The sequence below is a fragment of the Myiozetetes cayanensis genome, unplaced genomic scaffold, assembly GCF_022539395.1.
Source record: "Myiozetetes cayanensis isolate MyiCay16 unplaced genomic scaffold, myiCay2020 scf14, whole genome shotgun sequence".
In the NCBI taxonomy this organism is placed as follows: Eukaryota; Metazoa; Chordata; class Aves; order Passeriformes; family Tyrannidae; genus Myiozetetes; species Myiozetetes cayanensis.
Window position 1 is genome coordinate 7,408,528 of NW_026087048.1, and position 23,475 is coordinate 7,432,002.

The following is a 23,475-nucleotide window of genomic DNA, read 5'->3' on the forward strand; positions in this document are numbered from 1 at the left end:
AATGTGTTGTTTGTAAGGTGATGCTGGATGTCAGGCAGTCAGTGCCTACTGACTGTGTGATAGAGCTTGGTACCTAAACAGACAGATGTTAAACCCAATTTGGTAGAGTGCTTACAGCACTGTGTTTAGATGCATCTTCTGGAAGCATTCTTCTTAGCATGAAGGTCAAGCAGATTGTCTAAACTTTCCTCCAGTCTGCAACCCAGAAATGTTTGTCTCCATTGGGGAGATCATCCTTTCAGTCTCTTGCATCTTATGGAAAATAACCTTTTATAGCACACTCCTGTTTTGAGGCGTGTTTGTAGCAGCATTGTGTGTGGGATTTTCTTTTTTTTTTCCTGATCCACTGCTGTAATGTTTGATTCACTGGTTTGTGTCACTCGTGCGTGGCTCAGTTGCTGTACAGAAGGGAACCTGTTGTGTGGGGTGGCACATCCTATGTGGACCACTGCATGAATTCTCAGTGGACATATCTCTGTTAGTAACTGGGGTAATTACAGCTCTGCTGGCTCCTTCGGACACTCTTTCCCTCCCCCCCTCGCCCTTCCTTTCTTCTTCCAGAGATGGCCTCTCTACATAATTCCATTAAAGTGATTGTGCTCGGAGGGGTGGACTGAGGGGCAGTGCTCTCATCTTTCAAAGCAGGACCAATGAGCTGTGTGCTTTCCACTGGGCAGCAACAAAAGAAAAGGTCTCTCAGAAGAAAAGACGAGCACAAAAGATCAAAATTAGGTGTTTGTCCAGGCCTCTGGTATTGCTTTCAAGTTAGCTTTTGAGGGCTCACTTTGAAAACGGTGAGCCAGGCTAGTTAACATAAGAGTGTCTGCTGGTTTGAGAGCACTGCTACAATAATATTGGAAGGGAGCTTTTTGCTTGTGCAATTTAACAGTTCTCTGAAACACATGAGAAACGTGGGGACTGATGGCAGACCTTACATGCAGAGGGGGAATGTTCTATGCCCGTGAGGAAATCGAGCGAACTTAAAATCCTTGACATCTGCTTTGCTTATTTTAAAAAGATTAGAGACATTTAGATATTTCTTGTTTCCTTAGGCTCCAAAAGGCCAAAATGCCGTGTGCTGGGAATTCATCCTGCCCCTCCAGCCCTCCCCCAGCACTTTTTTCTGTATGAAGCTGCTATTGCTGATGGTGGGCAGTAGGAGAGGTGATGTTTTTACTGCAAGAGGGTGTGAGGTGTTGTTTGTCCTGGGGCCCTCCAAGGGGATAGAGCAAAGCTACAAAAGGGATACAGACCCTTTTCAGATTTAGACAAATAAGCCAGAGCCATCCAAAGCCGTGGAAAGCCAGACTGTTTAGCTGGATCAATTCACACGAGTCGTATGTTCTAGTTTCTACCAAAATAAACTTTTACAATGTTGTACAAAGAACAAATTGCTTAGTTTCTACTTCAGTTATTTGGTTTGCAAAGGAAAACATGAGTATCACAGACAGTCTTTGTTCCATCTAACTGTTTAAAGTTACCTTCAAATTAAAAAAAAGAAACCATGAGATGTAAAATGCTGGCGATTCGTAAGCACTCAAACTACTTTAGTCTGATATTAAAAGGATGTTATTTCAAATGTGTGGTCAGTTGAAATTCCAACTCCTGTAAAAATAAAAGAAATTAAATACTATTATTTGAAGCTAGTAATAATACTTAGAAGTTGCATATCCAGAGGCTCAACAAGATTTAAAAAGCAGTAATAGAACAAGGTTGTTAAACTCTGTTTATTTAATTAATCATATGTACTCAAGCAAAGTAAAAGGGCATTCTTTAGAAAAGAAAAATAAAATCCAGTACTGAAAATCTGAGAGGGAATACCTGCTTTTGAGAGGAACAGACCTGAATCTGTACCATCCTTCTGCTTCCCAGCTTTGTTACTGTTTGGCTGGATGTGCTTCTCTCTGTCCCTTTCGTCTGGTGTATTTGAAATGTATTTGCTTATTTTCCTAATAAGTTTCTGCTGTATTTACATTACTTTGCTTCAAAAGTACATTTTTAAGGATAGTATTTCTCAGTGCTCTTCCTTTCCCACCCTTCCCCCTTAATAATTCCCCTGGACCTCTGTTGCTTGGAGCAGACTTTGGCTAGCCCCAGATTCGATGTCAAAGGCCATGACCCGATGTCAGAGCAGCCCATGCTGCTGGCCTCTTCTTTGAATAATTATCTGGAGTTTATTGTGTTGAAGGGATGGGCTTGGGGGCAGCACAGTCACCCTGGCAAACCAGACCAATGAGCTATCCAGCCGGACCACTACCCAACAATGGACCTGTGGGTTACACAAAAAAATCCAGCAGCACAAAGGATTAAATTAAAAATGGACATTTGGGCACAGAAGTTTTGGCCTTAGAACAACCATTTTTTCAGCCTTCTGAGTGTACTGTGGTTTTGATACCTTCAACTGAAAGGAAAAAAAGTGTTATTTTAAATTTTGTATGTAAGCTAGAACAAAACTGAAAAAAATTTTCTTATCATCTTCCCCAGCCATTAAAATTGCCATATTGCCTGTACCTTAAGAAGTTATTTCTAGGTTTCTAGTCACTGAACTTGGCTAAAAACATCAAGACACTGAACTTTTCTGTTTGTTTGTTTTTTCTCTAGAAATTCAATGCAATCCCAATCCTTTTAGAAACAAGAACAAAACCCCCCAGTACTTTCATTTCTATCAATATTTTCCTTCTAAGTTGCTGAGAACAGGGATGTTTGAAACAGGTATGAAAGTATGTTCCAACAGTAAATGATAGTAAAATGCCTGTTTTCTTTCAGCTTCCTTATCTTTTCCTCTCCCCAAAGAGGACTTAAAATGTCTGAAATCCAGATTGTGTAGTGCTGTCTCTTCTTATCAGGACTGAATGAGAGGCTGCTGGAGGTGGACTCACTGTTCTGGAGGGGTGGAAAAAAAAAAGTTCTTTCATGGTCTGACCTCGGATTCTTTCTTAATTTTATCTAGCCCTGACCTGTTGGCTCTGCTCTGGCTCCTTTCAAGGCCTTCAGAGCTTCACAAACATGCAGCAGCTGAAAGAAACAATGACAGGGCTTTTAGGGGTTGCAGTGTTACACTCTCTTGTAACCTTGGCTAAGTAGCCTGTAAACAGATGCTTTCTCTGAAGCATTTGCCAGAAAGCCAAAATTTTGTCGGTGTTGATAGAGGCAAGCACTTTGTAACACTTTTGATTCAGGACTCTTCATTTTGAATTCATCTGAAAGAACAGTGACCCAGGGGGTGTCTCCTGTGTACAGTGTGGTCATGGAACTTGCTGTTAGAGGTTTTATACTTATCTTTAATGCTATAAATTTACCTGGAATGGAAGAATGGTATGAAGACAAATTATCAACATCTGAATGGGATAAAGACACTTTGGTCTTTTGCAGAAAACTGATTTGAATATAGTGTTAAAATGTAATCAGGACGTTTGCATTTCTCTGTCTTCTTTTGAGAAGGGAGGGTGAATTAGGATTTTTCATTGGCTCTGTTGTTAGTGTCATGCTGCTTCAGTCTTAGAGGGTTTTAATTATGTAATAGAATATTGAGAGTGGAATTTTTGTTCCATTGTGAATGTGGAAGTGACTTTATTCTCAGTAACTTTTTCTAAAAGCTTGGTCTGTGCAATCTTGGTAATTCAAGAGTGAGGTTGTTGCATGATAAAGTACTTCACCAGCTGCAAAGTGATTACAAGCATGTTTCTGGTTTTAGTTGTTTAACTGTGAATACAGGCATTTAATCTTTGATGCCTCTAGTTTTCCCAGCTGTGCCCATTGGAAGTGCATGAGGACACCACCTGGCAGCCATGAGGTATAACTCTACCAGATGGAACTAACCTGTGGTGGCTGGAGAGATTTCCTTCTTCTTCCCTTGTCACTTTTATCACCAGGGAAATGGCTTCAAAAAAGAGAACCTTTTTTTATAATTTCCCTGCCATTCCCCCAAATAATAGTAACTGCTACAGCAGTCACCCCAGCAGAACCTGGGTTTTCACTGGATATATTTCAGAGGCCTGTAAGGGTCAGGAACAGTGTCAGATTGTTTTATATGTTTTTGTGTATTTATTTCAAAATTTTAGAAGAACTGAAGAGCTAAGTTTGAGACAGTAACTCAGTAGAATTCCACAGAATACATGAACACACACTAAAACTAGTTCTGACATGAGAACATACCAGCTCTCTAGTTGCTTTTGCCTACCTTTGTGTATGTATTTACTGGACCATTTATATTTTCCTAGACATTGAAAACGAGGCTCTGAATGTTTAATCCATGTTTAACTAATAAATATACATCACTTGAACATATTAAAATCTTAAGTTTTGGGAAAGGAAATGTGAAAATTCTGATTATGCGTATTTCTGACTGACAGCTGCTCTGTAGTAGCAAGTTCTCCCCTCCCTGAAAGAGAAATGAAAGATTTACGTAGAAGCAAGGCTGATGGCAGTAGTAAAGGATACTGAATGATTTTGAGCTGGTGCAATAAAATGTGGACGTTCCAATGAAGTGTAGGGCAACAGACTTTTGCCAGTAAGTCAAGTCTCAATTCTTGGTGATATTTCTGCAGCTTCTCTCCATTTCCCCCATCCAGACAGATGAGTTCTCCCTCTGTGGTTCTCCCTCCTGTGCTGGGAAATGAAATGGCTTGTCACAAAACCAAGGTTGGAACATCTGAGTGCACTGCAGTATTTTTCTTGAAGAATCTGTAACTGCTATGAGCTTCCTGTCTGCTTCTTGAGAAGCTAAACACAATCTTTAAGATTATATCTCAGGGATATAGTAATACAAGTAAACCCAACCTCTTCTGGACCTTCAGCTACTGTAACATTTAATGTTTTTCCAAGTTACAATCCATGCTTTGAATTATAGTTCAATTTAATTTTTTTGCTCATATTTGCAGTATTTAACTTTGCCAGTTTTACTATGAGGTACAGAACCAACTCCAACTCACAAAACAAATAGAAGGCTCCCCCATGTGTTTCTCTGCTGAAAGACCTATCAGGGTTGGATCTGCAGGACTCACTGCAAATTTTTATGGAGAGTGAATGACAGGATATGGGGATCCAGAGGAGTATCACTGTGGAGCAGTGACCTTCCTACAAAAACTGCTGCAGGAAAATGAGGCTGATCCGATATAAATTGCCAAACAGTGATTTTGGGGACAGATTCTATTTTGATAATTTGAAATTAATAAATGTAAGGCATACTTAGCTTTTTCCTCCTCTTACTTTATAGGAATATTATCACCACAGGCGAAATTTGTGCCTCTGGTGAAACTGTTATTCTTGTGTTCTTAATGCTGGCAGGTTTTGGTTACATAAAAAGGGTGTGTGAAACAGATCCATTGCACCCTGTGAAGCTACTCCAACTTATCACATCCAGCCTATAATGTCTTTTAAGACAATCTCTGTGTGCTCGAGGTACTCATGTAATAACATTTCTGAATTAGCTCCAGCGTGTTTCTGTCAACATCAGTGCTAGCCCCTTGATTTATACAAACAGTGCAGGTTCTGTGTCCTTTCCACCAGCTGATTTAAGTAATAACAATAAAAATGCCTATTAAAAACCTGTAGGTGCTGTAGCAGTTTTAAAACAATCGAATACCAGCACTCTAAAAAAACCAAATGATATTCAACAGAAACAAATTACCTGAAAAAAAATCACCCAGCTGATTAATAAATAGGCTACAGAATTGCTCCTCTTAGGTCTGTGAACAAGCCTTCAACCACTACACAAATGCTGGCAATTTGAAGAACTATTCAGTGTTACCAGTTATTCAGAGAAACTCTGTAAATGCAGAGATGAAATCTTGATATGAGTTTTTTTTTTTACTTACACTGAATTTATGTGTTAATGGGTTGAGTCACTCACGGCACCCAATTTGTTTCTGAATAGTAGTGATCTGTGGATCACTACAGAGATATGTTACTCCTGGATCTGTTCTGAGCACACCTGATGGCCTCAATGCTCACTTCCCTGTTTCCTGAGCCTCCAAACCTCCTGTGCGTGGATGGTATACACTAAATGTGAGACTGTCAACCCCCAGGTGGCCATGCTATCCCCAATCTTTTATCAGTGATTTATGTGTAAACTCTTCAAGATACCTTTCCTGGTTAAAGATAAGAAAGCTCCTGAAGTTTGTTTTCTCTCTACGGATGTGCCTGGCTTTGAATGTTTGATCCAGCTGATGAACTGTGAGATGAAAGTGTTTATGCCAGGTGTGTACTGGGATTGCCTCTGAGGAGTGAATCATATCATAAGCCTGTCAATGAAACTTAAAAATCTTTAAAAATATTGTAAACAGAGGCTACTTGAGACAAAAAATATTTTCCAGCACTTCATAAAACAAAGAGTGAGCAAGTATCTGTTGGAACTGAGACAGATCTGTGGCAGATCTTGGATTATTGTGTTTGACATATGGGAAAGCTCTGATCAATATGGAAAGGCATCTCAGTGGGTACTTTGAATTGCTCTTTGCTCATGTTATGCACATAAGGCAGGTTTCTCATCAATTTCTTTAAATTCTTTTCTATTCTTCTTTTTAGATACCTTTAACGTTTAGGCTTCCCTGGGCCAGTCCATAACACAGCCCTCCCTCTGTCTGCTACTTCAATTGCAGGAACCAGCAGATGGATTTTCAGGCATAGAAGCAGTAGTGTGTGGCAGCTGAAAAATTCGGACATTGCTTTTGGCTTGAACTAGTCTTGGTACCAATTGAACCATGATGTCCTGAAGTGGAAATAACAGTGTTTTTCAGGTGGTAGGGACTAACTGAGGGACTTCATTTTTAAACAGGTTTTTCTATGTAAAGATAATTGTCTTTGAAACCTCTTGTGTTATACAAGAGCAGGAGAGAGGAATGGTATTCAACACTGTGCTGCTTCTACGTGTCAAGTGTTAAGGATACTTTAAAAGTAAGATTTTAAAAACGTATTTTTCTCAGACATTTGAATTTTTTTGTGGGAGTTAGATTTTTTTTTTCTTGCCTTTCTTCCACATCCCATTATTCTTCCTTTTCTCCTCAATCAAGTGTTAATGAGGAATTCAGTTAAAAAAAAAAATGCAGTGAGGATAAACAGACCTCACAGGCTCCTCATTCAGCTCAGCAGGGCACTAGACCTTAGCTATCCTTCATTTCCCAGTGAAGATGATCAGTTCTGGGTGAGCACTTTCAAAGGGCGCAGGGTTTTTGAAGGTGCTGGGCAGGATGATGGATTGTGGTGTCTGTCATCCTGTGTCCTGCGGAAATGCAGCGGGGGTCTGCGCCGGGGAACTTGTGAAGGGAGGGAGAGGCAGCCACACTCGGCCAGCTGGAAGCCTCCTGCTTCTGTGGGATCTTTTTAAGGGCCTGCTGAACAGTACTCGAGCTCAAGTGTTTTTTAAGAATGGCTGGGAAAAGTCATTTTTTCATAACCACCTCCAAAGCATAATCCCAGTGAGATGGTAAAGATGTCTCGATGACTTCTTCTTTTAAATTCTGGCTTTGTTTTTGAATATTTCAGTTGCACACTAATATATTTATTCCTTCCACAGATTAAGAGGCCTGGGAATATATACATTTCTGCTTTTCTGAGATGCATGCTGCAATATTCCTAAACAACTCACTGTAACTAAATTTTTGTGTATTCACATCACTTGGGACTTATGAAATATTTTTAACATTTAGCCTTTTAATTGGGCTCAGTGTTTTTAAATGTGCCTTTATTTTTGAAATATTTTAAGAGATTGCAGTTATTTACGTATAACATCTTACTATCTTTCTGAATTTTGAATATTGAAATTCCATATTTTCTTCTGTCACATTTGATTATTCTGCGTGTTTGTGTCCATCTCTTTCTTTTCTCTGATTGTAATTTGTGGTCAAGGAACAACTGATGTCATCTGTTGTTAAAGTGCTGTTGTAAAGTAAAAAAACCTTCAAAGAAAATGAGAATTTTACTTAAGTTGAAAAAAACATCCTTTTTTTTTTTTTTTTTTACATTTTGTTATTTGCATTTTCTGCTTGTGATGTTAAAATCTATTCAAAAATGGGAATGGGCTCCTCTTGCCTATTCTACCATTAATGTCAAATACATCAGAGAAATACTTTGATCCAAATTTAAGAGCCCCTTTTTTTACAACTATATTTAGATTTTGGTAAAATAGTCTTTAAAATTTAAACACAGAAATGTAAACTCTACCTAGTGATATCTCATTTACAGATGATGTGGGTAACTACAGCAGAAAAAGATTTTCTAATTCAGAATAAAGAGACTTTAGAAAAGGCATTATTAGGAAACTACTCTGCCACCTTTACAGAAACATCAGATCGAGTTGTTCCAATGGTATTGCTGGTGCAGTGACTGCAGAGGGAGCCACCGATCTGATGGAAACAACAGTCCTGTTCCTGGCGAAGAAATATCAAGGATTTGTGTTCCTGTTTATTTCATGAGAGGCCATGTCAAATCTCAGCTAAAATGAGAACAAGAAGAGCTTATTTTGAGAAGGGATAATACTGTGGTAATTTAGGGCAAGGAAAAAAGAAATAAACAAGATCAGCGCATTTATATAATGTCTGAACCTTCTGAAAATCTTAATAGAAAGAAATAGGTCCACGTCAGTAGAAGAGGAGAATGTCCTGATAGCTGTGTCGGTGCTGGGGTGAAGTTTAGCTCAACCCCAAGGAGCTCATAAGAACTCGTAGCAAACACTGCCCTCTTGCAGATCGTAGTTGTATGGGAGGGATTGGTTGCAAACAGACTTGTGAGGGAGCAATCAGCAGAGCAGCCATCCTGGTGGGCTGCACTCTGAGCCACCTGTTGTACCACACACCTCATCTCCACTTACACAAAGTTCCAGGCCCCTTTCTAACTCATTGCTCTGTAGCGATTTTCCACTTGGATTAAGGCCAGTTATCTTTAACAGAACCAAGAGAAGCAGCAAACTGCAGTGTGGCTACCCAAAGACAGGGCCAGAGAAAGGGAAATGGGGACATCCTTTAAGCTGGGAACCGTGACCCTCCAAGAATGCCAGAACCAGCTTTCAAGAAAACATATGGAGGCAGAATTTGCTACTCAAAGCATTATTAGCAATCCCTGTTGTTTCACAGTTTATCTCCTCTCAAAGCCTGGAACCAAAACATTTCCCATTTCTTTGCTGGGTCCTGTCTTCTTGCCTTTGCTTTGATTATCCTGCTTCATGACTTCCTGCTTATCTAAAAAACAAATGTTGGTTTCTGTGGAACTCCTGCTGTTTGTTTTAACAGATCTTTAATGAAAGACTGAAAGCACTTCAGTATGACGAATCCATACTATTAATTCTAGCTCTGTGGCTGTGAAGTTGTGACTTTGTTACAGATAGGAATGTGATACTTACCCTGCTCCCACTGACTGCTGTTTAGGCTATTGGAAGTCTGGGCAAAGATTCAGGGGAATTCATGTGGCTTAAGAAAAGACAGGCTTCCAGGCATCCAGCCCGTCCCTCAGTCCACTGATTGTAGCAAACAAGTTTTGAAAAAAACTTGCAGGAGAATAAAGTTGTCTCACTCTCTGTAGAAGTCTGAAAAACTTTTTTTTTTCTTTATGTGCAGATCCTAGAAGAAAGTATCATGTAAGGCTGCTGGCATACAACAATATGGAAGAAGGTTATCAGGCAGACCAAACAGTCAGCACTCCAGGATGCGTCTGTAAGTGCTGTAGATGCATGAAGAATTTACTAAGAGCTGAGCTGTTTCAAGGTCCTAGCAGCTCTGTGCTTTTAACCTGTAAATAATCAATTAATTCAGTGTAAAACAGAGAACCAGAAAGATCATATCTCTGACAAATACTATCCTAGTCATCCTGCAATTGAGATAGTTTGCTGTGCTTGTGAAGTGCAGTTGAAGAAACAAGATAGGCCAAACACATTTCCCTTCCCTGTTGGACTGTCTGACAATGATGTATCATGTATCTCATGAGATATTTATCTCTCTCCCTTGTCTCTGTTGATAATTTCGACTTTGCTTTTGACTAAACAGGTGGGACTGCAGAAATAGTATGTGACATGTATGAGGTGAGCAGGGATCTTTAATAGCTTCAACCAGACTCCTGGGTCTGAATACCAGGTAGTGCTGAGTAAGGGCAGATTGGAATTCTAACTGTGGGCTCAGACCTCTTAACATTACCCAGTAAATAATTCCTGCTCCTTTTTCTGTTTCAAACAGCTGTCCGTGATCGCATGGTGCCGCCTCCACCACCTCCTCACCACCTCTATGCCAAAGCAAACACTTCATCTTCCATCTACCTTCACTGGGGGAAACCTGCCTTTACATCTGCACAGCTCATCAACTACACCGTGCGCTGCAACCCCGTGGGGCTGCAGAACGCGTCCCTGGTGCTCTACCTCCAAACGTAAGTGCAGCACTCATAGTGAGCCTTGGTTTGCCAGTTTCCACATCCTTCCCACTCAGGTTCTACTCTTCCTGCCCTCTTTTAACCGTCTTTTACTTGTAACAACTTTTATCTCCCATAGAGGACTGACTGTGTGTTTTGCCCAGTGGCTGCTAGTTCAGTTTTTGTAAGATGGGTTCATGGAACAGCTTATTCTCTACCACTGATCCTTACCTTGGATCATTTGGCTAGCTCTTGATTTTTTTAATGGCTTTTTAGCTGTATAGGTTGAATTTCATTTTAAGTTCTTCAACCAAACCAGAGAGAATACCTATTTTATCGGTAGCTTGTCTGGGCAAAGGTGGCACTTAGTCCAGTGTCTGATTTTAAGACTGGAAGTGAGAATTTTTGAGGGGTTGAGCATTTTATTGTGGGAATGCCATGTTTCTGAGGGTGTGGGGGAAAGCTGAGTAGGATTGCTTGCTTTTCAGAGAAGCAGTGCATGAGCCACAGAGTGGCAGAACAGGGAAGAAAGTCTTCCTAGTCTTGGTGTTTTGGTGTTCTGGGAGCAGAAGACTTTGTTCCATGTGACTGCCCGTGCTGGGGGCTTGTTAAGGGGATCCATGTGCGTGTAGCTGCCTTAAAACTTCAGTTTACTCAAGCCTCTAAATAAGAAATATGCCGTCATAAAAGATAGTTTCCCATCCTAATATTCAAGGTTTTCTCTTCCAAGAACACGTCTGGTGCTGCAGAGCTCCCAACTTACCGATTAGATGCAGTATAAGCACCGTGTAAAGTTCTTAGTGTGTAATATGGAGCATAGCAAGGAGTGCTGCTTTTTGTGATAGGATGAGACTATTGCAAATATCAGTGACTGCCTTTGCACCATGGAAGATGAAACTACTAAATGAGATTTAATAAAGCAGTATCTGTAGAGTAACACCATTTTAAATTGAGATTTAATCTTGACTGAGGTATTATCACCCAGAATTAACCCTGGCATATATGAAAGATTTCCCTCTGCCCCTAGAATCAAAATAAAGTGAAATGCCTACAATTGGCTTTGTGAACAAATCGTAAACTGCAATATTATAATTAATATAATCCATTTTGCAAGAAATAAATTACTAAATGCATCTACAAGATGAGTAGGGAACATTCATATTCTACAGAAATCCCCTAAATGTGGGAGGTGATAGAGGCCATAAATGGAAGAGGACATTGCACACGTAGCCTATGCCTGTCTGTGAACTGAGAAGTGGATCCAGGAGCCAATACCATGTGTCTTATCAGCTGTGATGCTGGTTGCAGTCTGCGTTACTCCAGCTGGAAGCATAGAGTCCTACGGACAAACATGGAAAGAGCTGAGTTTGGGATGCCTGCTGGTGATCCAGACAGTAGCATTCTTGGACTTGCTTGTGCATCAGCTGTTCAAAGAACCTTTATAAAAACTGGAGCTCAAGTCAACTGACAGCAGGTGTAACACCCTCCTGAGAGCTCCAGGGTTAGCCACAGTGAGAATCTGCTCATGTGACCAAGAGATACCATCTGAGTTTGGGATTTTCAAGTCAATTGCTACTGTTAAATTTCTTTTTTTTCCTTCATCTATACAGGTCAGAGACTCATATGTTAGTTCAAGGTCTTGAGCCAAAAACTATGTATGAATTTGCAGTTCGGTTACATGTGGACCAACTCTCCAGTCCCTGGAGTCCTGTAGTCTACCACACTACCCTCCCAGAAGGTAAGGAACTAGGAGAGCACCATGTGGTTCTAAAAAGAAAGCTCTCTAAACCAAATGGCCTGAAAAATTGCTTATTAATTTTAAGCTGTCTGTGGGAGAGAGAAATCCTTTCCTTTGAGATACAGGTAGTGCTCTCTTTGGTAAGATCTAGAAAAATGCTGTCAGGAAAATCCTTGGTTTGGAACTGGGAAATTCTTTTTCAAAATCCACCTTAAATCAGCAATGATTTTCGTATAAAGTGGGATATACTTTCACCATTAGCAACTACTGAGTAGAAGTAACTTGAATATAAACTTTAAAAGAATATATTGAAGAGGTAGGGCTGATTCATAGGCATTATGGAAACATATTTTAAACCCCAGAAGTTTTGGAAACTCTAGGAATATTACACATCTATTGCTCTAGCAGCTGGTTTGCTTTGCTGTCAGCTTGGAAGGGGGAAAATCCAAAACTTTGGTTTCATGTTCTCAGCAATGCAGTGTTTGGGGTGCACCTGTTCACAGGGTAATGAAGTGGGGGGTTATCAGGAACTGTTTCCTTCTGGAGTTGAAGGAAAAAATATGAAATATGAAAATTGCTTTTCCAGAATCTCAGTTATTGACCAGGTCAGAGTTAACAGGATGTCTCCTGAGGAGCAGTGTGTGTTTGTTTATATGTGATTTCTGGGATGTAGCAGTGGCCATTAGGTCTGCACATCAGTTTGGTTCTGAGCAATTTAATTGCATGTAAATTGGGTTAGCCTAATAGCATTGTGTTACTGTTCTCACAGCACCATCTGGCCCTCCAGTAGGAGTGAAGGTGACTTTGATAGAGGATAATACTGCTTTGGTTTCCTGGAAGCCACCTGATGGTCCTGAAACAGTGGTTACACGATACACTATCCTCTATGCATCCAGGAAGTCTTGGATTGCTGGGGAATGGCAAGTGTTGCACAGAGAAGGTAAACTGAAATCACAAACCTATGAACTGAACAAACAATGATGCTGCTTATAAGATGCTTTGTTATTTTCAGCTCCCTTGGGCTACAGTAAGAAATAAATTCGTATATAAATGTTGACATAAAAGTTCTGATTAGTTTAGAGTAATTGCCATGGGAAAATGCATTAAAACCCAGTTCATACTCAGGAGGTGAGGGGAGAAGGGCTGTCTGTGCTGCTCTGGAGCTCAGTGTGGGAACCAGAATGTCTCATAAATCCAATTACATCCATCTTAGTTCAGTTGTAACCATGATTGTGATGGTTTCATTTTGTAAATGCACTCTTTCAAATGTGATGCCTGGCTCTCCAGATATAAATGTATAAATGTAGCTGTGTGGGTTTATATATTTCTGTCGATCACTGCCAATCCAGTTAGCTCAGTTTGCTTAATGAACTTTCCCCTACTCCCAGTAAATTGCTCTGCAAATTCAATTTAATTCTATGGCTCTATTCTACTGCTGAGTCCCAGCTAGCTAATTTAGCAGTACCTCGGGTATGGTGACATGAACTGCAGTCACATCTCTGTGATTAGATGGAGAGATAGGATACATTTTTGTAGGCACTTCTCACAGTAATACTACGATTTGAAGAGCTGCCTCAAGAACAGATTTCTACTTTAGCCAGAAAAGAAAAGAAAAATGCATTTATTGTTCGGTTGATACTCAAAATAAACAGAGGCAGTTCAGAATAGATACTGTTCTAATGATGTCTTAAATCAGAGAGGGAAGCTCAGTGTTACAGAGTCAAGTCGTGTGCTTGAGTAGCCCGTTTAAGAGGATTGCTCGGTAAGAGTTACTGTTTTGTTGTTCTGTGTTGTTACCTGGCTGAAAGCTTAGTTGTCAGCAGAGAGTGAGGCTTTAAATTTTCCGTGGAGAAGATTCCAAAAGCTTAATGAGTATGCTGGCACAGAGGACAGCTTGTGTCATCGCCACTGAGAGTGAACTGGTTTGGTTCAAAGCTGGTGGGTGTCCTGCTCCTGAGGAGAGGATAGAGGACCAACAGCCATTTGGAAAGGTGGCAGTGCTGCTTTGTCTTTGCTGGAGCACAGTGGTATTTGTCAGGCTGGCCCCAAGTAGAATGGTCATCTGCGAAGAATAACAGGGTAATGACTCTTAATCTTCAACAAAATTTGTAAAAAATAACTAGTCTCTGAAATACCAATCAGGTCTAATTATAGGGGGACGATTGAGCCCATGTTTTTTCACTATTAAAATTGTTCAAAGAAACAGTAATATAAATAAAGGTGTCCCACTGAATTGTTGGAAGAAACAGTGATGTGAACTTGTCAAATTAGAAGATGAATTTACTATTAATTTTTACTCGGTAAAAAACCCAGCGGATTTAAATTCACAGAGAGCTTATATTTGAAGAATAAATCTTGTCATTCTGGTGATGATACACTGTATTTGCTGCATGCAGCAAAGTGGCTGAATTGCTTTCAGATATATCCTTCAGCTCAGCCATGCCTGAACATCATCTCTTGATAGTATTTCACCAGAGATTTCGGATGAGGGGATGGCAATAACAGTAAACATTTTCATGTGTTCCCATACTGAAAGAGTTGGAGGGAATCAGCAAATGGAGAGCTATAAATCTTATTACTATGTCCATCAATGTTAGAGTCACAAATTTAGTATACAAATTAGATATATTAGGGTTTGAGGCATGGCCTGGAATTCAGGCATCTTGCCATTAGGACAATCTGTTATGCTCTTAATTAATTACAGGTGAAAAAGTCTGTGAAAGAAAACTAGTATGTAGAGGTAAAATGGGGCAAATACTGTGATAGCCCTGTGACAGTATTTTCATAGGTAATTTGAGACAGAAGCAGGATTTGGGGTTTTTAATGCATTTATTCTGATAAGCTCAGCTAACCCTATGCAATATATAGCATTGTTCTGTCTTGATGCTAAAACTGTTCTGCAGAAGATTTATGAAATCTTGACCCCATTTCAGTCTCATACCTCCAGAAACGTCCCCCTTAAATAAAAAAACTTTAGGAAAACCACCAAACTGAACAAAAAACCCACCATAAATCAACCCTGCCACCTATAAAAGTCCTAGCATGGGCTTTAGTTTAGGAGGAAATTTTCTACCAATCCACCAGTTTAAAAACCAAACCCCTCTAATTTGACTGAGCTTGTGTTAGGCGTGGCAAACTCAAAAAATGTAACTGCAGTTTGTTGCTGATTCAGGATGGGAGTCATCTTCCAGCCACCTCCCCCCCTTCCCTAGCTCTCTTCCAGTGGATAAGAAGTTACAGCCTTTACACACTTGGTGAGCAGTAAATCAGCACAAAGTGCTCACTTGCTTCAGCAATGCAGCAGATTGGAAAGGAGCTGGTGGGAAAGAGCCTGTAATATTGAAATGTGACCTTTAGCCCTTACTGGTGCTAAATATTACAGCTCCTTTGGTTGCAGATACCTCACATTTTACTTCAGATGCTTTCAGCTAATGGTTTTTTTCTATGCAAGAGCTGAAATAGCTTTGGAAGTAGCTTCCTTTTTGCCAAATGTATAATCTTTTCTGTCAACAAAACAAGCTCATATTTTATGTAGGCTCCCATGATACTATAAATTCTGGCTTTTCAAACTGATTTAAAAGGTTGAAATTTTGATTTAAGTCTGAGAAAGTGAATGGAATATATGAAAGAGAACAAGAGAGAGATTTGGTCCTGTAACTGCCACTATTTAGGAAAGAAAAGCAGCATATTTCTATGGTAGCAAGAAACACAGGCATTTTAGAAATGAACTGGAATTGTAAGCAGTAGTCTGCAGTCCCTGGGCAGGCAAAGCTCTCATTGAGTTTGATAGGAGTTTTGGCTGTCTAAGGACAATGCAAGTGAATCCTATTTATGTTCTTAATCTCTTTTCCTGCCTTCAGGGACTTTAGGAAATGAATCCCTAGCATGTGAAAAAGGCATTTTCTATAATATTCTTAGTAGCACAGCTTAGATGCACAGTAATCAAAGAAGCCTACACAGGTCTAAATAGGGCTTAATTTTATTTTAAAATTGTGGTATAATATACTCTTGCAAAGCTGTCCTGTTCATTAAACCAACTACATCTGAAATCTGATAAAGTGAACCTGAATTCTTTTGACAATTTGCATTCACATTCATGGTACAGTGGATTGAGGAGAGGCACATATGAGAGAGGTCTTTCTTTCTGCTTTTGCTGCCTGAGAGTCTGTTTATGAGCTTGGCTCATCTGCTCACAGATCTGATCACAGCATAAATGCTATCACACTGAAATGCAGCTCATGGCAGATTTAGGATTAGTGTGCTGTGTGTTGTACCCAGTACTGACTCTTGGCAGTTCACGGTGTGCTGTGTTCAAGCAGGATGGAGAGAAAGGACAGAAGGGACAAGAAGGCAAAGCCCAGTGTTCATTCTGTTCCTTGTATATGCAGGTTAGAACGTATCAAAGTGATCACAGTCCTCAAACAAGATTTGCAGGTGGTATTGGAAGGAAAGTGTAGGTCCCAGTGTCTAAATCTCAGTCTGTTCCCACAGATTTTGTCTGAACTGGAAATGTCTATCAAATCTTTTCATAGGAGCAATGACCATGGCTTTGCTGGAAAATCTTGTAGCAGGAAACATCTACTTGGTTAAAATAGCAGCCTCCAATGAAGTGGGAGAAGGACCCTTCTCAAATGCAGTGGAATTTGCTGTCCTGCCGAAGGAGACATCGGAGTCTAATCAGAGACCTAAACGCTTGGATTCCGGAGATTCCACAAGTCAGTAGCAATGTTTGAATTACAGCTGTCACAAGTATTGGGGCAAAACTGTTTGTTTTAGCATTCTGTTTTATGTGAGGCAGTCCTAACAGTGAAGCATTTTCTTGTTCTGAATGAAATTATTTTTGGATTTTTATCTCAGTTCGACACAGAGCTGGTTTACTTGCTCAGAAGTTGGATGTTTGCCTATCAAATGACAATACATAACTGGTTTGAATTTCACATCAGTATCAACTTTGTAGCCACTCCTCTATGGCATTTCCTACAAGTCCTTTCTCTTGAGATACCAGTAGCACTGGGTCCATCCCAAGAGGCAGTCCCTTCCTCCCCTCCCACACCAGCACTGCACTGACCAGACTCTCCTCTGTTTGGTCTATGAGTTTTATTTTCAAAAGTGTCAAAATCTATGACAGAGAAGGCCTGGAAACCTCATTAGAAGGAAGCATTTGTCTCTGTGGTTGTGACTGTAACCCTGTTAATTTCCTGACAAGGGAGCAGGGGTTAACTCTTCTTATTTACTGAGCCGTTCTATGTTCTTTTTTGATATAGCTTATTCTGACTATTACCATCTGGACCAGAAATCAATGACTGGCATTGTTGTTGGGGTTTGCATAGCCTTGACCTGCATCCTTATCTGCATCCTGATCTTAATTTATCGAAGTAAAGCCAGGTATGTTTTTGTTCTTGAAGAATGAGCTCTTTCTCAGGGCACTCATTCTTGGGATGTGCCTCCTCCTCCAAGAGTGCTAAGTTCTCTGAAGTACTCTGTCTCTTCACCTGTTTCTACCAGCATTGAAAACAAAGCCACTTTGTTGGCTCTTCCTACTCTACCTGAGCCCCTTCTCCAATGAAAAGGAGGAAGAACCCACAGAGTGAGTCAGTGGTGGTGCTTTGGCAAGGAAGTATGAGGCATGTTTCCAAATGCAAACCCCCCTTTGAGTCAGATGAGCATGCTGCTGTCCATCATCTGCTCTTCCTGCTTAACCCTCCAGCCTGCCCAGGCCTGGTTTGCAAGGCTTTAACCCCCCTGGGTGTTGCTGGACAAAAGGAACTCCAACATAAAGCAGTTCCATGATGCAGTTTCTACAGCAGATCCATGATGGAGTTTCTTTGCAGTGGTGCAAGCCACCATCTGTCTGTCTGTCATCAGCTGCTATAGGGTATAAACTGGCCCGGTGACTGCCCAAAACTCTGGGATCAGAATAAATATAAGTTACTTGAAATAATAAATTAAAAACTCTTTAACAGTGTATTTCAGTAACAAGAGCTTTTTAGCATTCATACAGGAAAAAATATGGGTTGGGAGACAGTCTCTGTGTAGCATGATAGAAAGGTCTTAATATCATTAGTGGTTACTTCCTCCAAGTAATATTACTAATCATGACAATTCCTGTCTGCTCATAAGCTTGTAGCCTACTGTGTATGATTAACTGGAAGCAGATGTTATTTTTATCGCAAGCAATAACATTTAAATTCCATGTGAGTTAGGAGTATCGTATGACAAAATGTAAATGCCAAGAGTATACCAGTATTACTGGATTAATAATAGCTTTGAAGTTTATCCTTGATTTTTTTTTATTTTATTCCTGTGGGTCAATTTTATTCCTGCTTAACATTGTGTAGGAAAACATCTGCTCCTAAGCCAGTGCAGCAAAACACTGACCAGCTGTCACATACCAGCATCTCATTAGCCAGTGCTAATGAGGTGGAGAAGAATATTGAAGGAATTGCAGAGAATGAAGAATCCTTATTGCCAATGATAGTGGGAAACAGCTTCATCGATGCTAAGGTACTGTGAGCTTGACTTGCTCCCAAATCAGAAATCTTCCTTTAGAATTCATTACTATAAGATCAGAGTCCTTATCAAATGTAAAATATGTGTACTACAAACCCCCGCAAGGTTTTTTGTTTAATGGGACAGGTTTGGCAATCCAGGCTCAAATTTTCAAGACTTATCTGAAAGTTCAGCTAGAGCTCTGGTTCAGACTTGTCTTACACTGTACTCTGCAGATTGCAGTGTTTGGCTCTGGCACAACATCAAAGGACAAAGGCTCCACAGACTCGAGGCTGCTCGGTGGCCTCTGTTAGTCCAAGGAGATAAGTGAGAGTCCTTGTCAGCACCCAGCTCAGCAAGTGCCTGTGCACAGTCTAGTCAAGTGTGACACTGAGCAGCTATTAAAGAAAGAAAATATTATTTTTCCTCTTTATTTACTGGAAAGACAATGTTACAGTTTATAAACTCATATTTGATCAAACTATAAATTAGTCTAGATGGCAGGATTTAGCAGTGGATGAACAATCTTAAGCCCAGGAGTCCAGTGTGGCAAAACCACAGTGGCCTTCCTTTCACATGCAGACGCAGTGAATTAAGGCTTGTTCTGTTCACACTGCAAACTTGAATGGGGCTGCTCCCTGAGGATATATGCAAGAGCTGGGGTGTGGAAATGGACCCCAGTAAGGGCACAGACACTCTGAATGGGAATAGTTTAACATCCAAAGTAGTAGGGCAAGAGCAGCAGCTAAAATATTTTGCTGTGTCTGCAGTATTACAGCTGTTGGGCCTGGAAGGTGGGCTTAGTGGATCTGTTCTTGACTTGTCTCGAGCAGATGAGTATCAGACCACAAAAACGTGACTCAGCACTGAGACTTCATTTGTCTTAATTTTCAGTATGGAGCCAATACGTAGGAATAGAAAAATATTTTCAAATATCTTAGAAATTTACTTTATTAAAATAAATGTCTGCATATTCCTCTGTTGTAGGGAGGATCTGATCTGATTATTAACAGCTATGGGCCTGTGACAAAGGCTAACAGCAAGAAAAGGTGGCTGTTTTTCCAAGATACTAAGAAGGTGAAGACTGAGGAGGTAATTGCTCTAATGGGCAGAGGTGCACAATCTTTACTGTAATACCCTGTGTTTGCAAAGGAAGATATGGTGTTTTCTATTTATGAAAAAGCGTAATTAATGGTCTAAGTTTTAATTGAGTAGTTTCAGTTATGTTAAGGCTGATGGTGTTCTATCTCATAGTAAAGTCTTATGAATATTTAATTTCCTGACAGATATTATCAGGACACTGTAACTCTTTACAGTTGTCAGATACTGCAGCTCTCCACAGTTAACTGATCACTTTCTTGCCTTTGCCCTTTTATCTGTGAGCAAAGGGATTTCTGTGTACTGGGTCTGTACATCACACGTACTACATCTGCAGAGGCTTAGTATAAACATAAATACAAATTAAGTATGTATTTACAAATAAAAATAATATTAAAACATAGACAATCCTCTCCTACCCTGACAGCTAAAACTTCTGTTTGCTGAAGAGAAACAAGAGGGAAACTAAATGATATGCCCAAAGTACTGAGGAAATTGAGAATTTGAGTAGAACTGTCTGGCTTCTGAAATTATTGCCAATTAGCAACATTTGCCATTTGGTTGAGAAAAATAACAGTTTAAAACTGAAGTGTTCAACCAAACCTGGAACATTGTAATGCAAATTCACACCTGTGGAGCATCTAACTACTCTTTGTTTCATTGTAACTTGTTTTGTGCTCTTACATGTTTAATAAATAGAAAGTCTTGATATCCATATTGTAAATTCATATTCAGAAGTATTTCCAGAAGCAGCTGTGTATTTCTGATGCCTCTATATTTGCTACCACCCAAGGAGTAATTCTTAAAGAATATGCATGAGTGGACAGAAGAGAGCTCTACCAAGTGTGTTTTTAAAACACTGTTCAGGTCTCTGCAGTGAAATAATTTTTGATTACCCATGCATCTCTAGAAGGATTATTTCATCTATTATGGAAGAAAAAAGTATGAGCAAGACTTGAGACTGATTCTTCTTAAACTCCTGTAGGAAAGCCCTGGTTGTTCTGAGGCAGTGCTGTTAGGATCACTGGTGGAATAGAAGGCAGGAAATGCAGTAAAAATTCAAATTATGGCTCAGCTTTTCAGAGGTTCAACAGCCCTTCTGTCTCTCTTTCTGTGTAGCCTCCGAGGAGGTTTGTGCAGGCAGTGTGTCTGTACCAGCCCGGCCCCACCGTCCTGGTCAGCGAGGACTCCCCCGGCTCTCCGGGCCAGCCTCCCAACTTCCAGGTGCCGTTCGGCATCGCTGCCGACACGGAGCATTCGGCCAACAGCGAGGGGAGCCACGAGACCGGCGACTCGGGCAGGTTTTCTCATGAATCCAACGATGAGCTACATCTCTCCTCTGTGACCGGCGCCACCCCTCCCGCCAGCAGTCCTTTCGTGAGCAGTGACTCGGGTACGAACGTGATGAGCCCGGCCGTGAGTGACTGCACAGAGTCTGCTCTGCTGTTTGCTGCTGACCAGACTCCTACCTCACCTCAGATCCACCCTGCAGTGCAGAACTGACATCCTGGGGCCACGCCAGACATTCTGACAGTGTATGTCTGTTCGAAGGACAATGAACAGGGAGCCAAAGTTTTATTGTGGAAAGCCTGACTAACCTAGCAGGTGATCCATATTTCTGTTGAATGTTTGTTTTTTTTCTTGCTTTATTTTGGTTTGGTTTTTTTTAAACTCACTCATTTTGAATGTTCAGTGGTCAAAAAATGTGAAAGGAGTGAAGATTTCTAACTAAAGTTAAAAATATGTCACTGGAGCAAAGGGAAGGCTGTCGGCCCTTTTGCTGACTATCTACCTCAGTTTGCCGAGAGGTGAACTCTGAATGACGACTGCTTTACCTCATTTGTGTTCTAGTTGGTCTCAGCTATGGAACTGATGATACTTCCTAGTAGTGTTTTATTTTGAGTTTTTTGGTTTTGGTTTGGTTTTTTTTCCCCCCCAGTTGTGTGTAGAATGTGTGTGTGTATGAGTGTGTGCATATGTATGTGCTCAGTGATCAGGGAGTTGTATAGGTTGGTGAACAAGATTGTTTAGCTGAAGCTCTGTCTTTGAAAAGAAGGAAACCTCAGAGTATAAAAGGTTAGGATTTAATGTGGTTGACACAGAGTATGTTGAAAACTGGAGCTTCCACATATAGAGCCACATGAAATCTTTTGTACCTCTTGATTTCTTATAACCCCAGTAAGCCTAGGACAGTGCCTTTCCCCCAGAAACCTGTGCCAGCAACTGCTGACAGGATGTTTGCTATATCCTTAGGGCTCTGGGACACGGTGGATTTCCCACAGTGTGACAAATGTTGCCCCTTTATTCACAGTTAATGCTAAAAAGCATGGCAAAATGAAGAAGTACTCAGCATTTTCAAACAGTGTGGCTCTGCCTGACAGTCATGGAAAAGATAATAATGCTGAGTATTCCAGTATCACAGAACTTCTTAGCAATGGTGCCTTCCATTATATATTATGAAATTACTGATTTGCCTTATGCCTTTTTAGTATTCATAAAGTTGCTTTGGAGTACAGAAAGATGCCTTAAATTCTTCTTAGATGTTTTAAGTAAACTGTATCATGAGTTTATAGTTCATTTTTGCCCAGCTTTGAGTGCTGATAAGCACTGCTAGCATTGTAATACGTCTCAGAGCTGTTGTTAGAATGCAATCCTGCTCCTTGCCTTCACCTAGTGTGCTATTAGCCAGGAATTTTAGCTCAGGGAGTGACTTTACCCATATGCCAGTCTAAAACTCTTATTATGCTACCATGAGAAATAAAAAAGCCAGAGCTTTAGTTGAAGAGTCTGTTGAAAGAGGTGAGTACTGCTACTGCCTCGAACCCATGCAATTCCTGTTTTATACTACCTCCTTTAAAAATTATTCTAGTGTTTTTTTGGGTTTTGTTGATGTTGTTTTTTCCTGTACTCAGGGAACAGTTTGTTACTTTTAAGCTGCCTCACTGAAACGTGGAGCAAACTGACAGGGTATCGTTTTGTTTTTTAATAGGAGAGAGCGAGAGACAGGGAGGGGGCTGGAATCATCCAATGTTAGAAACTTGCCTGTATCTGTATCCAGTCTTCTTCTCACTCCTCCTCTTTCTATGTTTTACTTAAACAAAGAAAAAAAAAAGAAAAAAAAGGAAAGGAAAGGAAAAAAATTAGGCATGTTTTTACTCAAAGAAAATGTTTAAAATGTATTGTGGTGAGAAATCAACCATAGGAACTCCTGGCTCTCTTTAAGTCTGTGAGAACTCCACTGACTTTACTGGGGCTGAGATGTCACCCTCCAGGTAGGCCAGGCTGACCTGTGTTGTTCCTCATTCTCAGCAGGAGGTCAGAAGCTATTGGTAAGCCCTACTCTTCTGGCTGGTTTGTAAGGAGGAATCTGGCTTTGGCTGCTGGAGTTCTATTTGGAACTGTTTGCTAATTCACATTCACCTTCCATAACAGCGTTGATTCAAATGCTTTAAAAATAATCTCGTACCAAAGACTTTTCTGTAGAAGAGAAGGAAGCCACATATTGTCCAAAAATAATTAAACTAGGTAAAAAGCTATAGGTTTGAAGAGCTGAATACATTTTATTCTATAAGTAGTTACTAACAAAAACCAATAGGGCTTCTTGATTGTAGTGGCCAATTGCATAGGTGAGTTGTATGCTTCTACAATTTTAACTACCTTGTTGTTACAAGAGCCTTTAAAGAAAGCTATAATACCAGCAGATGTCTCCAAAGAATTCCAAGTGTAATTTTTTTTCTCCAGCATGTAGTTGATTAACAATACAGTATTAAGAAAAATATTTTTGAACAGTTTTTTATCTACTTGCTGAAGAAAAAGAAAAA

The 23,475-nt window shown here is 40.2% G+C and overlaps 1 protein-coding gene across 1 annotated transcript in view; it reads left to right on the forward strand.

The window, feature by feature from the left end:
* Positions 1-21,157, forward strand: part of PRTG (protogenin) — a 77,533-nt gene extending 56,376 nt beyond the window's left edge. The window contains 9 exon segments of the mRNA XM_050309379.1: positions 9,549-9,644; positions 10,161-10,347; positions 11,940-12,067; positions 12,837-13,007; positions 16,600-16,782; positions 17,332-17,452; positions 18,406-18,571; positions 19,544-19,648; positions 20,774-21,157. Coding sequence (XP_050165336.1) covers positions 9,549-9,644; positions 10,161-10,347; positions 11,940-12,067; positions 12,837-13,007; positions 16,600-16,782; positions 17,332-17,452; positions 18,406-18,571; positions 19,544-19,648; positions 20,774-21,157 — 1,541 coding nt within the window.
* The last annotated feature ends 2,318 nt before the right edge of the window (positions 21,158-23,475 follow it).